General features: G+C 40.6%; 1 protein-coding gene across 1 annotated transcript in view; it reads left to right on the top strand.

The window, feature by feature from the left end:
• Window positions 1-19705, top strand: part of exoc4 (exocyst complex component 4) — a 604047-nt gene that overhangs the window by 539900 nt on the left and 44442 nt on the right. The window contains exon 14 of the mRNA XM_043714034.2: window positions 14200-14341. Within this exon, the coding sequence (XP_043569969.2) occupies window positions 14200-14341 (142 nt within the window). The remainder of the gene's footprint in view (window positions 1-14199; window positions 14342-19705) is intronic.

Raw genomic sequence — 19705 nt, forward strand, 5'->3', positions numbered from 1 at the left:
AAATGACTGACACCCTTCTTTATTTTTCTGTTTCTTTGTGTTTCCTGAACTCGTGTCACTTGGCATCAGCACAGTTGTTTCCTGTTTTTCGCAATAATGTACCAATTCCATCTACTGTTGTAAAACCTTATTCAAAATGCATATATACAAATTGCCTTCCAGAATTCACAGCATCAAGCTCACAAGCGCAACACTAAAAATGAGATTAAAACCATGTCTCCCCTTTCTTCATAGTACAAAATGTAATTTAAGTTTAAATCTATACATTGTACCGAGTACTATGGTGAATTTTCCACCTGATGCCAGTTGAATAACAACTGCGACAGGAAGACGCCCTGAAATCAGCATTAATTGTACCACCCATTAACCTTCCCTCCCCAGAGCAAAGATAAAGATGGGAACGTGGCAGAGTCCCCAGCCTTGTACTTGCTTCAAATCTATTTTGGGATGTAGGCACTTGGGCCAATCTGGACTCGTCTTCATCCTGCTATTAGTGAGAAATTTGCAACCAGCACCTGCCTGTTATATTAAGAAAGTGTCGAAAATGGTGTATTAGCGGAATGAGTGAATGGTGGATATACTTGTTGTTATGTGATGTCATATATGTTCATTTAGTGAATATTTCTGTGATAGTGTTCAAAATTAGTGAGAAGATTTGTAGCTCGGGTGCTCATTGTTGTGGTTCTGTTCGCCAAGCTGGGAATTTGTGTTGCAGACGTTTCGTCCCCTGTCTAGGTGACATCCTCAGTGCTTGGGAGCCTCCCGTGAAGAGCTTCTGTGATGTTTCCTCCGGCATTTATAGCGGTTTGTCTCTGCCGCTTCCGGTTGTCAGTTCCAGCTGTCCGCTGCAGTGGCTGGTATGTTGGATCCAGGTCGATGTGTTTGTTGATAGAATCTGTGGATGAGTGCCATGCCTCTAGGAATTCCTCCGGCATTTATAGCGGTTTGTCTCTGCCGCTTCCGGTTGTCAGTTCCAGCTGTCCGCTGCAGTGGCTGGTATGTTGGATCCAGGTCGATGTGTTTGTTGATAGAATCTGTGGATGAGTGCCATGCCTCTAGGAATTCCTAGAGGCATGGCACTCATCCACAGATTCTATCAACAAATACATCGACCTGGATCCAACATACCAGCCACTGCAGCGGACAGCTGGAACTGACAACCGGAAGCGGCAGAGACACACCGCTATAAATGCCGGAGGAAACATCACAGAAGCTCTTCACGGGAGGCTCCCAAGCACAGAGGATGTCACCTAGACAGGGGACGAAACGTCTGCAACACAAATTCCCAGCTCGCCGAACAGAACCACAATTGTGATAGTGTGCTACTGATTTGGTTGGCAGGGGTACTAACTGAAGGTCAAGATGTTTGTTCCATAGCCGTATGTCAGCCTATAATTTACATGGAAAGAAAAAATTCAAAATCCTGGTTTTCCTTTGAAATCAGGAGCAGAACAGAAGAAATTTACTTAGAAGAAAGAGCAAGAAAATAGGTTTAAAGCAGACAGGACCTAACAGGAACACAATTCTACAAACTGCCCCTTGTTCTCCAACCCCTCTGATTCCATGATTTCTACACAGGGAAGAAACATCAGGATCTGTTTTTCATGTAGGTTTCCTTTATAGCCCAGTGGTAAACTAAAGTTTGGCGTGCAGGGAGCAGAACACCTGATTGGACCCTCAAACAAACCAAGAGGAGCTAAAGAGAAATTGCAGCAGGAGGGGGTATAGAATTTTGTAATATTTGTCAGACTAATAGATTGAATTCATGAGATCAAGCAAGAGTTTTTTTTCCCTCCTGTTTCCTCAACATTTTTTTCCATTCCGTTTCTTTTTCTGCTGCTTACCCGAGCATTCTGACTGTATGCCAACAGATGGATCCATAACCCTGTGGTGAACTTCCCAAAGGGCCTTGCATTGTCAGTGAGCTTGAGTATAAATTTTATCAGGCTTTCAACAGGATCCTGTGTGTCTCCAATAGGGGTCACAGAATGTTGAATAGTAGCTAGAAACTTGGATGAATTTGCACTGAAGCCACAAGTATTGGAATTTCAGGGTTAAAGTGACTTTAACGCTTTAGTAGGTTTGTGATCAAGCTTCAATGTAGGAACAAATTATCCACATCAAGGAGCTGTTGGCATCTGTCAGAGAGTGCAAAATTCTACATCGAAAATTGATTGTCTAACTTTACTTGCACACTTCATGTGGTCTTGTATTTTAAAGATGAATATTATAGTTAACCTCCAATTAACCTTCTCTGTGAAGGGTTTAATAGTCCTGTGATTCAGTGTTGCAAGGAAGCATGTATTGTATATATGGCTTCACTGCATTATTCCCCACTGCAAGAAAGGATTTTTTTAAAATGTTATTCCATTCAAAAGCTATAAACCTCATTTTGATTTTGGTGTGGTGGGGTAAATATGTACACGTTTGCTGGTAGTTGCCATTGTGTGCATTCATAATAGTTGCACGCTGTAACATCTTTAGTGATAGACAAGTTAAATAGGAATCTCACAGCCTCCCCCAACAACAAGATAAAAAAAATGAACTAGAATCAGGGTTCCCTGTTTACCCTGTGGATAATTGATCTTTGATTTGCGATACACAGACCAGAAAAGTGAATTTGTGTTTAGCTAACTAATTGCACTACACTTGCAGAACCATCACTACAGTTGCTTTGGTGCCCTGGGCTTTGGAAGGTAAAAGCAATATTCAACTCTAAGGATCAAATTTAGTGCTCCCTTTCTGATGGAGTTGCACGTTAAATCCAACAGTGTCCTCCTGCCAGCTACCCACTCTCATCTGTCCCCACCGCAGTGGTATCAGCAATGAATGACAGCTGATAGGAAACATAGGAACATAAATGGGTCATTCAGACTCTCAAGCCTGCCCTACCATTCCATAAGATCATGGCTGATTTGTGGTCTAACTCCATATGCCTGCTTTGGGCCCATATCCCTTGATACCTCTATTTAATAAAAATTTGACTTGATTTGATGACTTGCAACCAACCTGCCATTGGATTAATTGAGACCCTTATGTGTGCAATTAATTTGGCATTAAACCAATGGCAGGAGAGATCTATGTTAAGGAACCAGCCCAGTGGGTTTCCTGCGAGGTGCACATTTTCATTTTGGTCAGCAGCTCTCTGAGGTGAGATTTCCTGTGACTGGGTAACAGAAATCCAACTTCCAGGTATGAAAATGGCTGTAAAATAGCTATATCTGGGGGTGGGCACTGCCCTATCCACAAATAGCCCCTACTTGGTGAATGGATCCCATCCTATTCCATATAATCCAGGCTGAATCACTTTCTCAGAACTCTGCTAAGTGAAAATGGGAATGGATTTGTTCTCATTAAGGGAAGGCGAGGGCATCAGAGAGGATTAGAAACCAGCCCAACTCATCCTCAGTCAAACTCTACAAGCATGCAGCTTCTGGCAAGAGTTACTGGATAAAGGAGAAGAGGGAGGTCTGGTTGATTTTTTTTTTCCTTCCCCTCCAATTGTCCATATTTGAGATGAAGTAAATAAGCATGAATTAAGCCTTTAATCTGTGGGTTTTTGCTGTAAATGGCTGTATCACAATCTGACATTTAACACAAGAAAATCTGACATTTAAAATTTTTAAAAATGATTTAAGCATTGCAGTGGAATGCAAAAGATGTAACCATATAGGTACTGAGCTCTCTGAAGTCTGTGATTAGGATTTTCTTGATAATTGAGTTGAATTTATGTGTTGTTACAACAGAGTACCATTCTTTTACATTGTTTAAATGTGACAATTCATTAAACGGTAGCAGTGCGCAAACCTTTGGCAACATTAATTCATGAAAACAACATCCTAACTGTATTTAGCTAACACTTTATCATAGATGACAGTCACTGTGCTGTTCATTATGATTGTTTACTGAACTGATGGGAGGCACAGGGCTGTCGTCTTATCTCCAGCTGTTTGAAATTGCTTTTCATTTTATTGAAATCTCCAGAGTTCATGTAGGTTTTCAAAAACAAATTCCAGAAGGAAACATTTTCCTGAAAGAATTTTATACAATCTTGGTAAAAAGAAAAGTATTTAATTTTCTATATTTGTATCATTGCCATCTCAACATGCATTGGACCACAACTTAACAGTCATATTTTGTGGAAACTGAGTGTGAACTGGATACCAGGGACTCAATGACCACTTATGATGAGTTAGATGTCTCCTCTATCTAACCACCCAAGTTGATCCCCAGATTCTTCCATTCCCCCATCGATGAGATTGGTGTGGGAGTGAGGAGAAAAAGACAGTCACCAGCCTGGCCTCCTGCCAATGGTTTTCATGCACAGCAGCCAGGCAACCAGCCTGTCATTGAGCAGCATACGAAGGAGAAAAATTATATTGAGGTTCTGCAGTTAAGTAACCACGTCATGTTGTTTTATTTGCCTCATAGTCTATCCTTCCCATAGAAATCAAGCCCAGGGAGTTGAGGTGAAAATCCACTTTTTCCTTCCTTGCTTTGTTGTTTCCTGATGTAGAATTGAACGTTGGTTACTCAAGTTACTAAAGTTACTGCAGATTTTTTATCAGCAGCAATGCAAGACTCAGAACTCCAAATCCAAGTTCAGTTATTCACTGGGTGTACTGAAGAATTGCATTGGTACCACACTTGAATAGTCTGAACTATCAGCACCAACTTTTGTCATTATTTGCTTTATTCATAATCCATGGTATGACTTCACAATGCCTGACCTCAGTACTGAGTTGCGATTCAGAAAGATTCCTGTTAGATTTGTATTTCCACAGAGAAACTAAGTGTGCATGTCAGTTTTATAAGTTAATACTGCCCTGAAGTGAAAGAAAGTGAAAGATTTGCATTTATATTTCACTACACTGAGGAAGATATTTTTCAGAAACAATGTAATTCATTGAGTCAAGACTGACATTATGTGAACTAACATAGTAACCTTTTACTCTTTCCTCCTCTGATTTTCATAAATAATTTTATTTAAGCCGTGAGATTGCCTATGCAGTGCCTGGCTGACGTGTATAGATCGGTAAAAGCCCCTTTGTTAGGTTTTGTTAAGATAGCCTCAGTTGCAATCATGAAGATAGAGTAACATAAAATTTCTGCAGCATCGCTGGCTTCAGGCAATGGGAGAATTGACTTAGACTTTGGCTTCTAGTTGGAACCCCGAGACTACTGATTTAAGTGTAAACACAAGGTGACCACAAAGTCGTTTGGTTCTGGCACCAGAAATCCATTGAATATTGTTGTGGTTCTGTTCGTCGAGCTGGGAATTTGTGTTGCAGACGTTTCGTCCCCTGTCTAGGTGACATCCTCAGTGCTTGGGAGCCGTCTGTGAAGCGCTTTTGTGATGTTTCCTCCGGCATTTGTAGTGGTTTGAATCTGCCGCTTCCGGTTGTCAGTTCCAGCTGTCCGCTGCAGTGGCCAGTATATTGGGTCCAGGTCGATGTGCTTATTGATTGAATCTGTGGATGAGTGCCATGCCGCTAGGAATTCCCTGGCTGTTCTCTGTTTGGCTTGTCCTATAATAGTAGTGTTGTCCCAGTCGAATTCATGTTGCTTGTCATCTGCGTGTGTGGCTACTAAGGATAGCTGGTCGCGTTGTCTCGTGGTTAGTTGGTGTTCATGGATGCGGATCGTTAGCTGTCTTCCTGTTTGTCCTATGTAGTGTTTTGTGTAGTCCTTGCATGGGATTTTGTACACTACATTGGTTTTGCTCATGCTGGGTATCGGCCACTACAACGGACAGCTGGAACTGACAACCGGAAGCGGCAGATTCAAACCATTACAAGTGCCGGAGGAAAGATCACAGAAGCGCTTCACAGGAGGCTCCCAAGCACTGAGGATGTCACCGAGACAGGGGACGAAACGTCTGCAACACAAATTCCCAGCTCGGCGAACAGAACCGCAACAATGAGCACCCGAACTACAAATCTTCCCACAAACTTTGAATCCATTGAATATCTTAATAGCATACTCAGTGTGGGGCGCATATGAAGAACAACTACTTGCAAACAGCACCCCAGAAAACCATTATTGCCTTCAGAGAAAGTAAGGAGCTGGTTGAGAAATTATAGCCTTGTGGAAAAACTTCAGAAGCTGGAATTGTTCTCCTTAAACCAAAGAGTTTGAATCCGTAATTCAGGGATAGTGATATCATTAAGGATATCCTTTCTCTCACAAGATGGTCAGTAAGCAGAGGGGACAGTTTAATATAATTGGCAAAAGAACCAAGAAGAGATGATGAGAATCTTTTGTTTGTACAAGAATATATGTTTGTATGGTGCCTTGCCTTTAATGTAATGAAATGTCTCAAAGTCTTCCACAGGAACCTTGTAAAATGAAGTGTGAGACCACATAATGAAATGTTAGATGAGTTGACTTAAACCTGGTTAAAGGAAGAAATGAGGTAGAGAATAAGGTGTAGGGAGGGACTTTCGGAACTTGTGGCTTAAGGAACTGAAGGCACAGCCACCAATCATAATGATTGTAATTCAGAATGCACAAGGTCCAGAAATTGAGTGCAAATAGCTGGAAGGTTTGTGAAACTGAAGGAGACTATAGAGGTGGGAAAGAGCAAGGTTAAAGAAGGATTTGAAAACAAAGTTGAGCATTTTAAAGTCAAAGTGTTACTAGTGCGCACATGCAGTGGAATCGCAATGAGAGTTGATAAAATACCGCAGAGTTTTGGATGGTGACAGTTTACTGGAAAAAATAACGTGGACGACTTTGGAGTAATTGAGTCTAAAGGTTACCAAGGTATGAGTGGGTATTTCAGCAGTCAGTGAACTCACATGAGTGAAGATGGATAATGTTATGAAGATTGGAAACATTCTGTTTTGATGACGGCAAGATTAAATATGACACCTAAAGGAAATTAGATAAATACGTTAAAGGAAATATTTCTTGGCCTATGAAAAAGTAGAAGATGTGCAACAAACAGAATGGAACTTTCAAGGAGTTGGCACAGGAATTGTAACCAGCTATCTTTTTCTATGATTCTTTAGAGGGAAAGGACCTAATGAAACTATGGTGAAATTATCTTTTCTCAGAGGCACTGAGTGGAATGTACTTCCCTGTCGCCTTTCTCCCCATGCCCCATTCCCCAACCCTGCTGCAGGAAGGCTCATGGATGGCCTCACCCAGTCCAGATGCTCCCTAAGACTTTTAGTTTGCCAATTAAAGGCTTCATTCTATCAATATTCATATGCAATTGGAAGGGGACTTGCCATGCGGGCTTGTGTGACATCTAGTATTGATGGCAATGGTGTTCTCAAGTTCAAAGACACTTTCTATCGAAAAACTCCTGGCATTGAATAGGGATTATCTCGCTAGAAGCCATCCACTGATTTTTCTTCTGCACTTCCCAGCCAACAGCCTTCTTCCCATGATAACCTTGTAGTTCTGTTGCCTGGACCACTTTGCATTGCTAGTCCTTTCTCTGAGTTCTTTACTGGCAGTTGCCTCAGAATGTAGCAGATGCTGGGAGATTCAGTCAATTTAAAGAGACGATAATCAGACTTTTAATTAGTAATGGGTTGAAGGGTTATGAAGAGAGGGCAGAGAAGTGGAGCTGAGGTTGAGATGAGATCAGCCACGATCATGTTAAATAGTGGAGCAGGCTTGAGGGCTGAATTTCTTACTCCTACTTCTTATGTTCTGAAGTTCTAACAGCCACTGCTCCTAGTGGCACTAATGATGATGGAGAACTGCTGCCCTCTGGTTTCCCAGCACTCTGAGGGCAGAATATCTTCTCTAGTCACAGAGGGAACCTCACACTGCTGCTTTTTTTCTGTCAGACTTCCACAGCAGAGATGCCACAGGACTTACATTGTCAATTTTTGCATGACTGCGCAAGACTTCGGTAAATTCTTAGATGGTTATTGGCATAATGTCTCAGGTCTTTGCATTTAAATAAATAAAAATATCACACTCCAAAACAGGAACCCTGTAATCCTTCATTAGATAATTGCATTGTTGAGCTGCCATTTAGTATCATCATGGCTGATCATCCAATTGGAGGTGGAGCAGCAGCACTGGCAGCAATTGGTCTCAGTGCGAATCGGATTAAAAAGGAAGATAGAAAAGGAAAATCTCAAGGGACGTGATCCACATAGAGATGATATTCCGCATTCCAAAGCCCAACCTACCCCACCAGGTGCTTCTATTCCCGTGGCCTCTCCAGCTTTTCAGTGATCAGTCCTGGAAGCTTCCCATGTGTGGAAAGACAGAATTGGGCTTTAATCACCTCCATTATCGACACTTGCTGTCCAGATTCAGATGAAGAACAGAATGTTTCGGGAGACAGGAGGTTAACACATGGCATCTGCAGAACTGTAGGCAAGCCTGGCTGCACCTCAGCCCAACAGGGCCTCAGTCCAGTCAAACACCAGTGCGAGCTCCACTGGTCTGTAGCCTAAACTTTTCAAAAGATTCTTTTTCTGTCACTTATTATGTTAGAAACTGCTGAGACTGGAGCCAGCACTTAGGTGAAGGATTGTTTCTTGTAAATCTCTGTAGCTCTGAATTAAAGGGGGAGAAATGGACCTTTTCTTTTCCAGGAGCCCATGTAAGCAATGACACTCTGAAAGGCTTTTTGTCCTATGTCATCAATGCTCCTACTGACTCAAAACTTATATTAAACGTAGACATGGATGATTTAATAGGATTTCAAAGAAAATCAATTTTTCTTAGCTGCAGCAGCTGTGGCAAAAAAGATTCAGAGTTGGTCACTGCAGTGTTTTGAGTTGTGTGAGGAACCGACCAATGACAAACTGTCAAACGTCTATAGGTCAAGCAACTGACTTTCTCTGACAAGAACTGAAGGTCTCTCACTGTGCAGAATCCCCTCAAGGATGGCTCCAGCTCACCACAGTTAATATCAAAACTTTAAAATGTTTTTTTCCAAAAGCAAGAGGAAAGCATGGAGTATATGAATCCTGAGGCAGCTACGAATGTAGAGGAAGATCTTGAAAGTTTTTTTAAAATATATAGGTTGCCTGAACACAATTTGAATTAATGTCCTGATTTAATGCTGTGAGAAACGTGAGTAAACCTTGAGAATTCAGGCAGGGACTTTAGTTATTTTATTGTAAGGCCATTGCAGAAGCCTGCCCATCATGCACTGATATCCTGATATGTGCTTCTGTTACATGATGCTCAGCTGGAAACTGCTTCAGAAATTGCACACTTTGAATTCATGAGCATCGGCACTGGGTCACCTGATAAAAAAATTAAATTACTAAAATTAATTTGAACTAGCCTCAACATTCCTCTATGTTTCCTTGAAATCAATTTTTATTCTTAAAATCCCCCTTTATAAAGCAGCTGATTCATGTGGGCGAACAGTTTCATAGCCTCAACCACAGTTTTGATAGCTCTTACATTCTTCATATTCAGGCTATAAGCCAACAGGTTAATTGACTATTTGGGATATAGGGATGGATGCAGGGGTACAGTCAAACCCAACTCCACTCCTGGTCTCAGCATCCCACTGTTGGCCCTCAATCACGGGGCATAATTTCATAGTTCTCCACTGGTGGCTGAGGGGCCCCATCAAATTTCTTAGGTGGCCTTTCTACCAACTGACTGAATGGACAGTGCCTCCTCATGGAGTGGAATTCCTCATTCCAAAGGTTATCCTACCCCATCAGGTGCTTCTACCCTTGCTGCCTCTCCATCAAGGTCTCCACCACCCTCTCCTCACCTCCCCAGTCCTCATCTTCCCTACGATACTACAGTGATTGGCAGGGATGTGTTTCCTGCAAACCACTATCCAAGAAAAACCTGTTGACACTGTAGTCACTCAATTCTTAATTATAGTAGATACTCTGACTAATATTTTCTTCCTTCCAACACGTAGGTTGGGCTTTGGAATGCGGAATATCATCTCTATGTGGATCACGTCCCTTGAGATTTTCCTTTTCTATCTTCCTTTTTAATCCGATTCGCACTGAGACCAACTGCTGCCAGTGCTGCTGCTCCACCTCCAATTGGATGATCAGCCATGATGATACTAAATGGCAGCTCAGACCGGAAAAGCCAAATGGCCTGCTCCTCCTCTTTCGAAATGCTAAACACAATCTAGGCTGCTAGTGCAGCCCAGTACTGATACAATGTTGCACTGCTTGGAGGTGGTATCTTTTGCTTGAAACAAGACACATCCTAATTGGCAGTGTATGAAGAAGAGTAAAAAGTTTTCCAACTATCATGTTCCATAGTCAACATGACTAAAACATTTTATCTGGTCATTAATCTCATGTATTATTGTACTGTACACAAATTGGGTGTTGCAGTTAACCAGTTAATAATGTAAAAGCATTTTTGGCTATGCAGTGGATTCGGACATGCTTTTTGCTGACCTTGTGCAGGAGACAGTCAGATGTTTACAAGAGACCTCCTTGCCCCTGGCCTGGAATGGAAAAAAAAAGCCAGAATTTTCAATCCACCTGATAATCCACTGACATTAGTTGAAATGTTTAGTTTTGTGTCTAGTCTAAATTTGCACCTAAAAAATAGATACTGCTCTTGTTATAATCACAACCTTTAATAATGCCAGAATGAAACTTAATGGATCATGTGTTTTGTTTTTGTAGTTGGTCTGTATAGTGGTTAGCAAAATATATTCCCACCAGACTGCAGATGATCTTCAACAACAGAACAGAAGTTTATTACATAACAGAAGAAAATAAACAAAGCTTAACAGTTAGAAAAATCTTTACGCAGATATAAGTACAAAGTTGCAACCTCTTTCCCAACACAATTCATTGCAGAGACTCAATCCGAGAGAAATATCAATTGTATCTTTTTTTTTAAACAATTATTTGAATCTTCTGGCATGAGCCTTTCAATTCTGATAGCCTGAACCTTTTCAGTCTAACAACTTGAAGCCTTAGATCCAAGCTTTCCTAGCTTGGAAGCTCCACACCTCGAATTCATTTTTCCTGAACTGGCTTGATTCTCCTGTTTGGAGAAAAATTCTTCTCTTCTCAACTGGAGAGGGTACAAAAAACATTGATCAGGATGTTGCCTGGTTTGGAGGGTATTAGCTTTGGATAAACTTGGTTTGTTTTCACTTGTATGTCAGAGGCTGAGGGGGTGACCTGATAGAACTTTAGGAAATTATGAGAGGCATGGATAGAAAGAATAGTCAGAACTTTTTATCCAGGATAGAAATGTCAGTTACTAAAGCACACAGGTTTAAGGTAAAAGGAGGAAAGGTTAAAGAAGGTGTGAGGGAAGTGCCTAGAATGCACTGCCAGAGCAGGTGGTAGAAGCAGATATAATAGCAGCGTTTAAGAGGCATCAACAGTCAAAGAGTAGAGGGATACAGACATGTAGAGGCAGAAGGTGTTTAGTTGAGAAAAGGTGTCATGTGTCAGCACAGATTTGGTGGGCCAAAAGGCCTCCTCTTGTGCTGAACTACTCTTTGTTCTTAGAACCCCAAGTCCCTCTGAACTAAAACATTTGAACCTTCTGTTCTGAAGTCAAAACTAAACTTATTGCCTTAATATGATAATTCTGCCTATCATAACCCAGCATTATGAACACTGTATTCGTTAATACTGCATAGGTTTTCCCAGGCACTCTACTGCAGTCAAATGATTTCTTGGAATTGATGTAATTCAATCATTGGTTCAATTGGCTTCCTATCCTTTTAAAAATAACTCACAGAAGTGACCCACATCCAACTGCCTCTGTTTTAAAATCTAAATATACGATATATTCTACATTCTGCACCTTTCATCACATGTTTTCATGAAAGGAAGGAAATAAATTATAAACTAAATGGAATGGAACATTTTGTAAAATCAATGCAAGCATCATCTCCTTCCTAACTTCTCTCGTGTATTTTCTACAAATTATAATTATCTAAACCCAAACATACATTTTAAAATAGGTATTGTAACCTCAATTAAGTGACTTGGTCTTTAAATAAAAATTAAATACTGTGGATGCTAGGAATCTGAAATAAAAACAAATCCTGGAAAAGTCCTGTACATTTGGCAAGTTCTGTGGAGAGAGAAACAGTTCACATTTCAGGTCCAATATTATTATTCTTCAGGCTTCTCTTTACTTTCATTCTTGTCTCTTATTGTACTTCATCACATTTCAGAGAATTGATTTGAAAGAAAAGGCTGCCCTACACCACAGTGCATGTGATGTAGTATGTTTACAATCGTGAACAGGAACATAAGACTTACTGTTTCCAGAAAAACCTCCAGAGTAGTCCAAATGTGCAGCACACCATTGCACTCACTAGTGGGCATTGACAAAGTAAATTAAATAGATAAATGAAACCAAAAATGTGAAATAAAAATAGAAATAGAAATTTGCAACAGGTTAATGGGTATCAATGTCATGAAAAGACTAGTTATGATTTCAGATACAAATTCAGTACCTGAACTTTTACAGAACATCGGGAATGCAGATGGAACCCAGAAAAAGAAAAAACTGCAAACACAGACAACATTAGCCAAATGTCATGTTTAGTTGCTGTAAATTTAAAAGAAAATTGAACATCTGACCAAATACAGTGGAATTGTTCTATTTTAAATATCAAAAGTATCTTTATATTTGTAATGTTTTAGTTAGTGATATGTATCCTTTACAGTGTCATCAGTTCACTGCATGCTGATCTTGCCAACAGCGCCCTGTTGTAAACCAAGTAAATTGAGCTGTTCTCTCTAGCAATTTAAATAGATTGAAAGTGTCTCATTTGCATTTTGCACTAAACAAAATTGCCCTGGGTAACATAAAATCAGGCACGTACACAAGCATTATAAAATTATTTTCTTATTAAACACCGTGTTTTTCTTTTCACTTTTTAAAAAAAAGTCTTCTGGTTGTTGTTACTCATTGAAATTATGCTTTGTTGTAAAGAATGATGCAGATAGAATAAGAAAGGATTTGATCTCTTATATTTTAACCAGTCTCGGTCAGATCAATTGTAAATCATTTAAAAGGAGAAGAATCATGCCAAAATAGTGGCAAAGAGCACAAGAAAAATGCCCATGTCATAATATAGTGTCTGCTTTCCTATCTCATTCTTGCCCCACTGCCACATTCCATTCACCCACTTCCCCTATATATCATTTCAACTATGTTCTCTCTCTATCTCTCTGTATCTGTCTTCACTCCACCCCCCAGCTGTTACACAAAAGCTTCTAACACTGGCACACATCCATCTCATATTGTTTCCTCCTTATGAGTGAAAAAAAGGATGAAGAGGATACAGCGATCATCGAGTCATGCAGTTTTACAGCGTGTAAAGAGATCCTTCATGTCCATCCCAGTCATCAAGTACCTCATACCCTCATTTTTCAGCTCTTGTTTGCAATAGGGTTAAATGTTGTAATGCTACCTGCCTCTACCACACTTTTTCAGGCAGTGAATTTCAGATACATCCCAGCCTTTAAGTGAAATCATTTTGTCTCAAATTCCCTCTAAACCACCTGCCCCTTATCTTGAGTCCTGCCAACAGTCCCTGATTGCCACTTATTGCTCTTAAAGAAAAACATATTAGAGAAGAGTATGCTGATTCTACCAGAACAGTTGCTTAGAAGGGGCTGTTGATGCAAATGGAAGGTGAATGGTGAATTTTCTTGCACAGTTAGAGTATGAGTAATTCTGATTAATAACCTTAAGTCTAATTGGATTAGTAATGCAAATGTCTTGATTAATGATCCTAAGAGACAAGTTCAAATCCTATCACAGTATCTGAAAAATGTAAATTCAATTATCCAAAATTAAGAAAATCTGGAATGTAAATGTTTTATCGATAACAATAGCAAAGAAACACTGAGTTGTCATAAAAACCTCTAGGGAAGGAAATCAACAATCCTACCCGGATCTGGCCTACATGTGACTCCAGACATACAGCTGTATGGTTGGCTCTTTATTGCTTTTTAAAATGGCCCAGCAAACTACTACTTGTGTTTAGGATCGTGGCTCACACCACCTCCTTGAAGATAATTAGACACAGGAAATAAATGTTGACCGAATCAGCAATGTCCAGGTTCCTTGGATAAACAAAAACGAACTTTAAACAGTGAAATTCGATGAGTCTTGCATTTACCATCTTGAGCAACTTTTGTTTTAGCAAATTCGAACATACGTGCTTATTACAAGGAATATCATTTGACTTTGCTCAGAGTGTGCTGATTATTTCTGTGATCTTTTCCTGTTTCACAGCATTTTCTCCAGGACAAGAAGTTCATGTAAATATGGATATTCCTCCAGTGTCTGAGCAAATAATGGAAACTCTCAATGATCTTGCAAAGTTATTTCAGGAAATGGCTGATCGGTGCCTGCTGGTGCTTCACTTAGAAGTCAGGTACAGTATCCCAACATAAGTGAGCATAGGAGTGTACAAAAAGGTTATTCACCCATCAAAGGTGTCCTATTATGTTGGACCAACATTCTTGTTGTAACTGGCAGTTTATTTCGTTTTCCAAAAAAAATTAATGTCTGAGCCTATTTTTCACAAATATAAGTTATCACTGCACATCAAAAATAATTCCTTCTGTGAAGCTTTCAAAATGTATTTCAGTGTGAAGAGGCACTACATTAATGCAAATATTACCGTTGTTAATGCTACATGCCTTAGTCATGCTTCCTGATAATTAATGCTACAAGTCTCAGATTGTTTGAATGAATAAGTTCTGGTTGAATTAATTTGTTAAGCCTAGCATTTCTATCCTTTTCCCCATCTCTAATCTCCCTCCTCTTTTCCACTCTATTTCATTTCTGCTACCTCGAGTTCAGACACTGAATTCATCAATACATTCTGTTAAGCCAATTTTTAAACAAATACTTATTGAATTAAAGCGTCAAATGAAAAATTAAATCGGTAAGAAATGATTATAGCTGGAAGGTATTTTAAAAATGTAAATCTCACAGAGAAGCTCGCAAGGTGGCATGAACTGGAAGACCATTCTATTTGCCCTCTTGATCCCTTGGAAAGTGAATATTTTTATTGGAGACGGTCCCACCTATGAATGTGTTTTAAATGAAACATGTTTTAAAACAGGAGTGAGAAGCGTAGAGTTGGTTTATTGATGACGAGAACAGACCAGTTAAAATTTCAGATGTGACTTTTCTTAAACCTGGAAGCAGTTGAAGATGAACGATAACAGATATTGCTAGAAGGGTTCAGCAGGTCAGGCAGCATATGTGAAAAGAAATCAGAGTTCTCAGAAGGGTCACTGGACCTGAAACATTAACTCTCTTCATGGATGCTACCAGTCCTGCTGAGAATTTCCAGCAATTTCTGTCTTTCTGATTTACAGCATCTGCAGTTCTTTCAATTTTTATGAAGATGAACAATGTTTGACGGAGCAGTAACCACAAGATACTGGGAAGGAAAATTATCAGTCTTTTCATAACAAACTGCCTTTTCTTAGGAAAAGTTATTCCAGCTCCAATGAAATATGGCAAGGTCTGAATAACAAGGTGCTCAATGAAAGAAAAAGAAGTCCAGTTTTCCATCGAAGATTTGAACAGCGAGACTATCTCGCTTGTGAACAGCAAGAAACCTATTTGCATGGATTGATATCTCATTATTACCTGTTCTCACCCCATTTATGTGCAATTTGCTATTCTCCCAAGTGATGGAAATAAACTAGATGGTGATAATTCCCAACATGAAATTCAGAGCAAGTAACTGGTGGTTCCAACTTGCCACTTGCTCCTCGGGACCTCTATCTTGTTCAACAGTCCCCCAACATCTTGGGCTTTGCTCATTAGACAGTGACAATCTGCACTCCCCATCCATCAAGCTTGGTGTTAGATGCACATCAGTCTTACTACATTACCATAGTACATATCTGATTCACTTAAAACGTGGTCATGCACTTCAGTTCTACACTTTGGATTGCACTAACACCCTGCATCATTATGCAGCTGCCAGGCCATTTTGCACACAGAAACAAACTAATTCATGGAATGGAGCAAGGTGCATTTCATAGTTATTCTTTTGCTGTCTTAGCACTCACTCACCCCTAATCAGATACTCATAGCATTTCCTCCCCACCTTGTCTTGCCTTGCCTTTTTGCACTTTTCCATCTCATTCAAAATTCATGGGCCCACAGTATTTCTGTCCTTCCTTGCCTTTTAGCACAGTCGCAAAGCTAGGCTGCTTGTCATGCTTACCAGCAATTGACAGTCATGGAGGCAGACAATGGCATTGTGGCATGTCAGTGTCACACCTACTGCTTGGGCAGCTGCTGATTTAGCAAACACACAGAATATGCTTTAATCAAACAGCTATGCCTCAAAGTCTAAGTGGAGTGGTCCCTTGTTAAGTCCACAGGGATTGTCTTCAGTCATGGGCTACCAACTCAATAAATCAAGAGTTTCATCTGATCTCATTCCAGGGGCTTGGACACAGTCAAGCGTTCCAGTGGTCAGCTTCAGAGGTTCTGTATATTGCAGTCTAGGGAGTGGTCAGTCCTGCAGGTCCATTACAAACAATCCATGGATTATCAGTAAATCAGTTAGGGGTCTGGACATTCATATACCAGGATTATCTTATGAGTTTAGTCAGGGGTATGCCACAGTCAATTCTAAGGTCTCTTTACTGAGAACAGAGAACATTACAGTGCAGTACAGGCCCTTTGGCCCTCGGTGTTGTGCCGACTAGTGGAACCAGTCTGAAGCCCATCTAACCGACACATTCCATTTTCATCTATATGTTTATCCAATGACTATTTAAATGTCCTAAAGTTGGCAAGTCTACTACTTTTGCAGGCGGGCTGTTCCATGTCCCTACTACTCTGAGTAAAGAAAATACCTCTGACATCTGTCCTATATCTATCACCCCTCAATTTAAAGCTATGTCCCCTCGTGCTAGCCAAGACCATCCAAGGAAAAAGGCTCTCAATGTCCACCCTATCTAACCCTCTGGTTATCTTATATGTCCCAATTAATAACCTCGCAACCTTTTTCTCTCTAACGAAAACAGCCTTAAGTCACTCAGCCTTTCCTCATAAGACTTCCCTCTACACCAGGCAACATCCTAGTAAATCTCCTTTGAATGCTTTCCAAAGCTTCCACAGCCTTCCTACAATGCAGTGACCAGAATGGTATGCAGATCTCCAAGTGTAGCCACATCAGAGTTTTGTACAGCTGCAACAGGACGTTATGGCTCCGAATCCCAATCCCTGTCCCAATAAAAGCTAACACACCATATAGCTTCTTAACAGCCCTTTCAACCTGGGTGGCAACTTTCAGGGATCTATGTACGTGGGTACCGAGATTTCTCTGCTCATCTACACTACCAGAAATCTTGCCATTATCCCAGTACTCCTTATTCCTGTTGCTTCTTCCAAAGTGAGTCACCTCTCACTTTTCTGCAGTAAACTCCATTTGCCACCTCTCAGCCCAGCTCTGCAGCTTATCTATGTCCCTCTGTAACCTGCAACATCCTTTGGCACTATCCACAACTCCACCGACCTTAGTGTCATCTGCAAATTTACTAACCCAACCTTCTATGCCTTCATCTTGGTCATTTATAAAAATGACAAACAGCAGGGGACCCAAAACAGATCCTTATGGTACCCCACTAGTAACTGAACTCCAGGATGAATATTTCCCACCAACCACCACCACCTGTCATCTTTCAGCTAGCCAATTTCTGATCCAAACTGCTAAATCACCCTCAATCCTATGCCTCCATAATTTGTGCAGTAGCCTACCATGGAGAACTTTATCAAACACCTTACTGAAATCCATATATACCTTATCAACCGCTTTACCCTCATCCACCTGCTTGGTCACCTTCTCAAAGAACTCAATAAGATTTGTGAGGCATGACCTACCCTTCACAAAAACTGTGTTGACTATCCCTAATCAACTTATTTCTTTCTAGGTGATTATAAGTCCTATCTCTTATACCTCTTCCAACACTTTACCCACAATTTAAGTAAGGCTCACTGGTCTATAATTACCAGAGTTGTCTCTACTCTCCTTCTTGAACAAGGGGACAACATTTGCTATCCTTCAGTCTTCTGGCACTGTTCCTGTAGACGATGACAAAATAAAGATCAAAGTCAAAGGCTCGGCAATCTCCTCCCTGGCTTCCCAGAGAATCCTAAGATAAATCCCATCTGGCCCAGCAGACTTATTTATTTTCACATTTTCCAGAATTGCTAACATCTCCTCCTTGTGAGCTTCAGTCCTGTCTTGTCTAGTAGCCTGTAACTCTCTATTCTCCTCAACAATTTTCTTCTTCCATTGTGAATACTGACGAAAAATATTCATTTAGTGCTTCTCCTATCTCTTCGGACTACACGCACAACTTCCCACTACTGCTCTTGATCGGCTTTAATCTTACTCTCTTCGTTGTTTTATTCCTGATAGACCTATAGAAATCCTTAGGGTTTTCCTTGATCCTATCTGCCAACGACTTCTCGTGTCCCCCCCTGGCTCCTCTTAGCTTTCACTTTAGGTCTTTCCTGGCTAATTTGTAACTCTGAAGCACCCTTCATGTCTCATCCTAACATAAGCCACCTCCTTCCTCTTGACAAGAGATTCAATTTTTTTAATAAACCATGGCTCCCTCACTCGACTACTTGCCTGACAGGCTCATACTTATCAAGGACATGCAGTAGCTGTTCCTTGAGTAAGCTTCACATTTCAATTGCGCTCATCCCCTGCAGTTTCCTTCCCCATCCTATGCATCCTGAATCTTGCCTAATCACATCATAATTGCCTTTCTGTTATCTATAACTCTTGCCCTGTGGTTTACACCTATCCCTTTCCATTGCTAAAATTAACATAACCGAATAGTGGTCACGATCACCAAAGTGCTCACCTCCCTCTAAATCTAACACCTGGCCGAGTTCATTACCAGTACCAAATCCAGTGTGCCTCGCCCCTTCTTGGCCTGTCTACATACTGTGTCAGGAAACCCTTGGGTTATCAGGAGCCAGTGCTGCTGTCAGCATGTCAATTGTGGGGATCAGAGGCAGCATTGCTCTTAAATAATGGATCCACAACCCGATCAGTCATGGAACCTTAAGATCGCTGAGATAAATTCTTTTGTGTAGAGACAAAAACAGAAATTGCTGGAAAATCTGAACAGGTCTGGCAATACTTGTGGAGAAAAATCAGAGTTATCATTTTGGGCCCAGCTACCCTGCTTCAAAACCCTTCTCTCAGGCCTTTGGTGTAGTGTGTCATTAGCATGACACAGCTCTCTGAGTATGTATGATAAAGAGAATGGGGCATTTTGATATTGTGGGGTGAATGGAGACTCTGAGGTCATGCTGTTGACAATCCTTTTTCTTTCTCTTCAGCCATTTCTAAAGACACTTTTCCATCTTTAGATTGCCCAAAGTAATGTAGTTTGAGGGTTTGAAGTGAATTTACTTCTGTGATGAAGAAAGCAGTTTGTTTGGACCAGCAAAACTATATTCATTTGTTATAGTTGAAGGCTAAATATTGGTGGAGGTAGGAGCAGGTAGTAATATGCTACCTCTGAAATCACCTCAGTCCTGGTGCAGATATTGCCTACATATTGGTGTTAAGCAGAAAATTCCAAAACATTGACAACTCACTCACCCACAGTCAAAAAAAAATTTGTGGAATGGGAATCAACGCTGATACTACAAGAGATTAGATGGAAGTAACTGGACTTTTTCTCATTGGAGATAGTCACTGCCTGCCCTGTATGTGATACAAATATTCACGGCAAAT

The sequence above is a fragment of the Chiloscyllium plagiosum genome, unplaced genomic scaffold (assembly GCF_037043375.1).
Source record: "Chiloscyllium plagiosum isolate Xiang-an unplaced genomic scaffold, Cpla_swu_hap1 HiC_scaffold_23, whole genome shotgun sequence".
Taxonomy (NCBI): Eukaryota; Metazoa; Chordata; class Chondrichthyes; order Orectolobiformes; family Hemiscylliidae; genus Chiloscyllium; species Chiloscyllium plagiosum.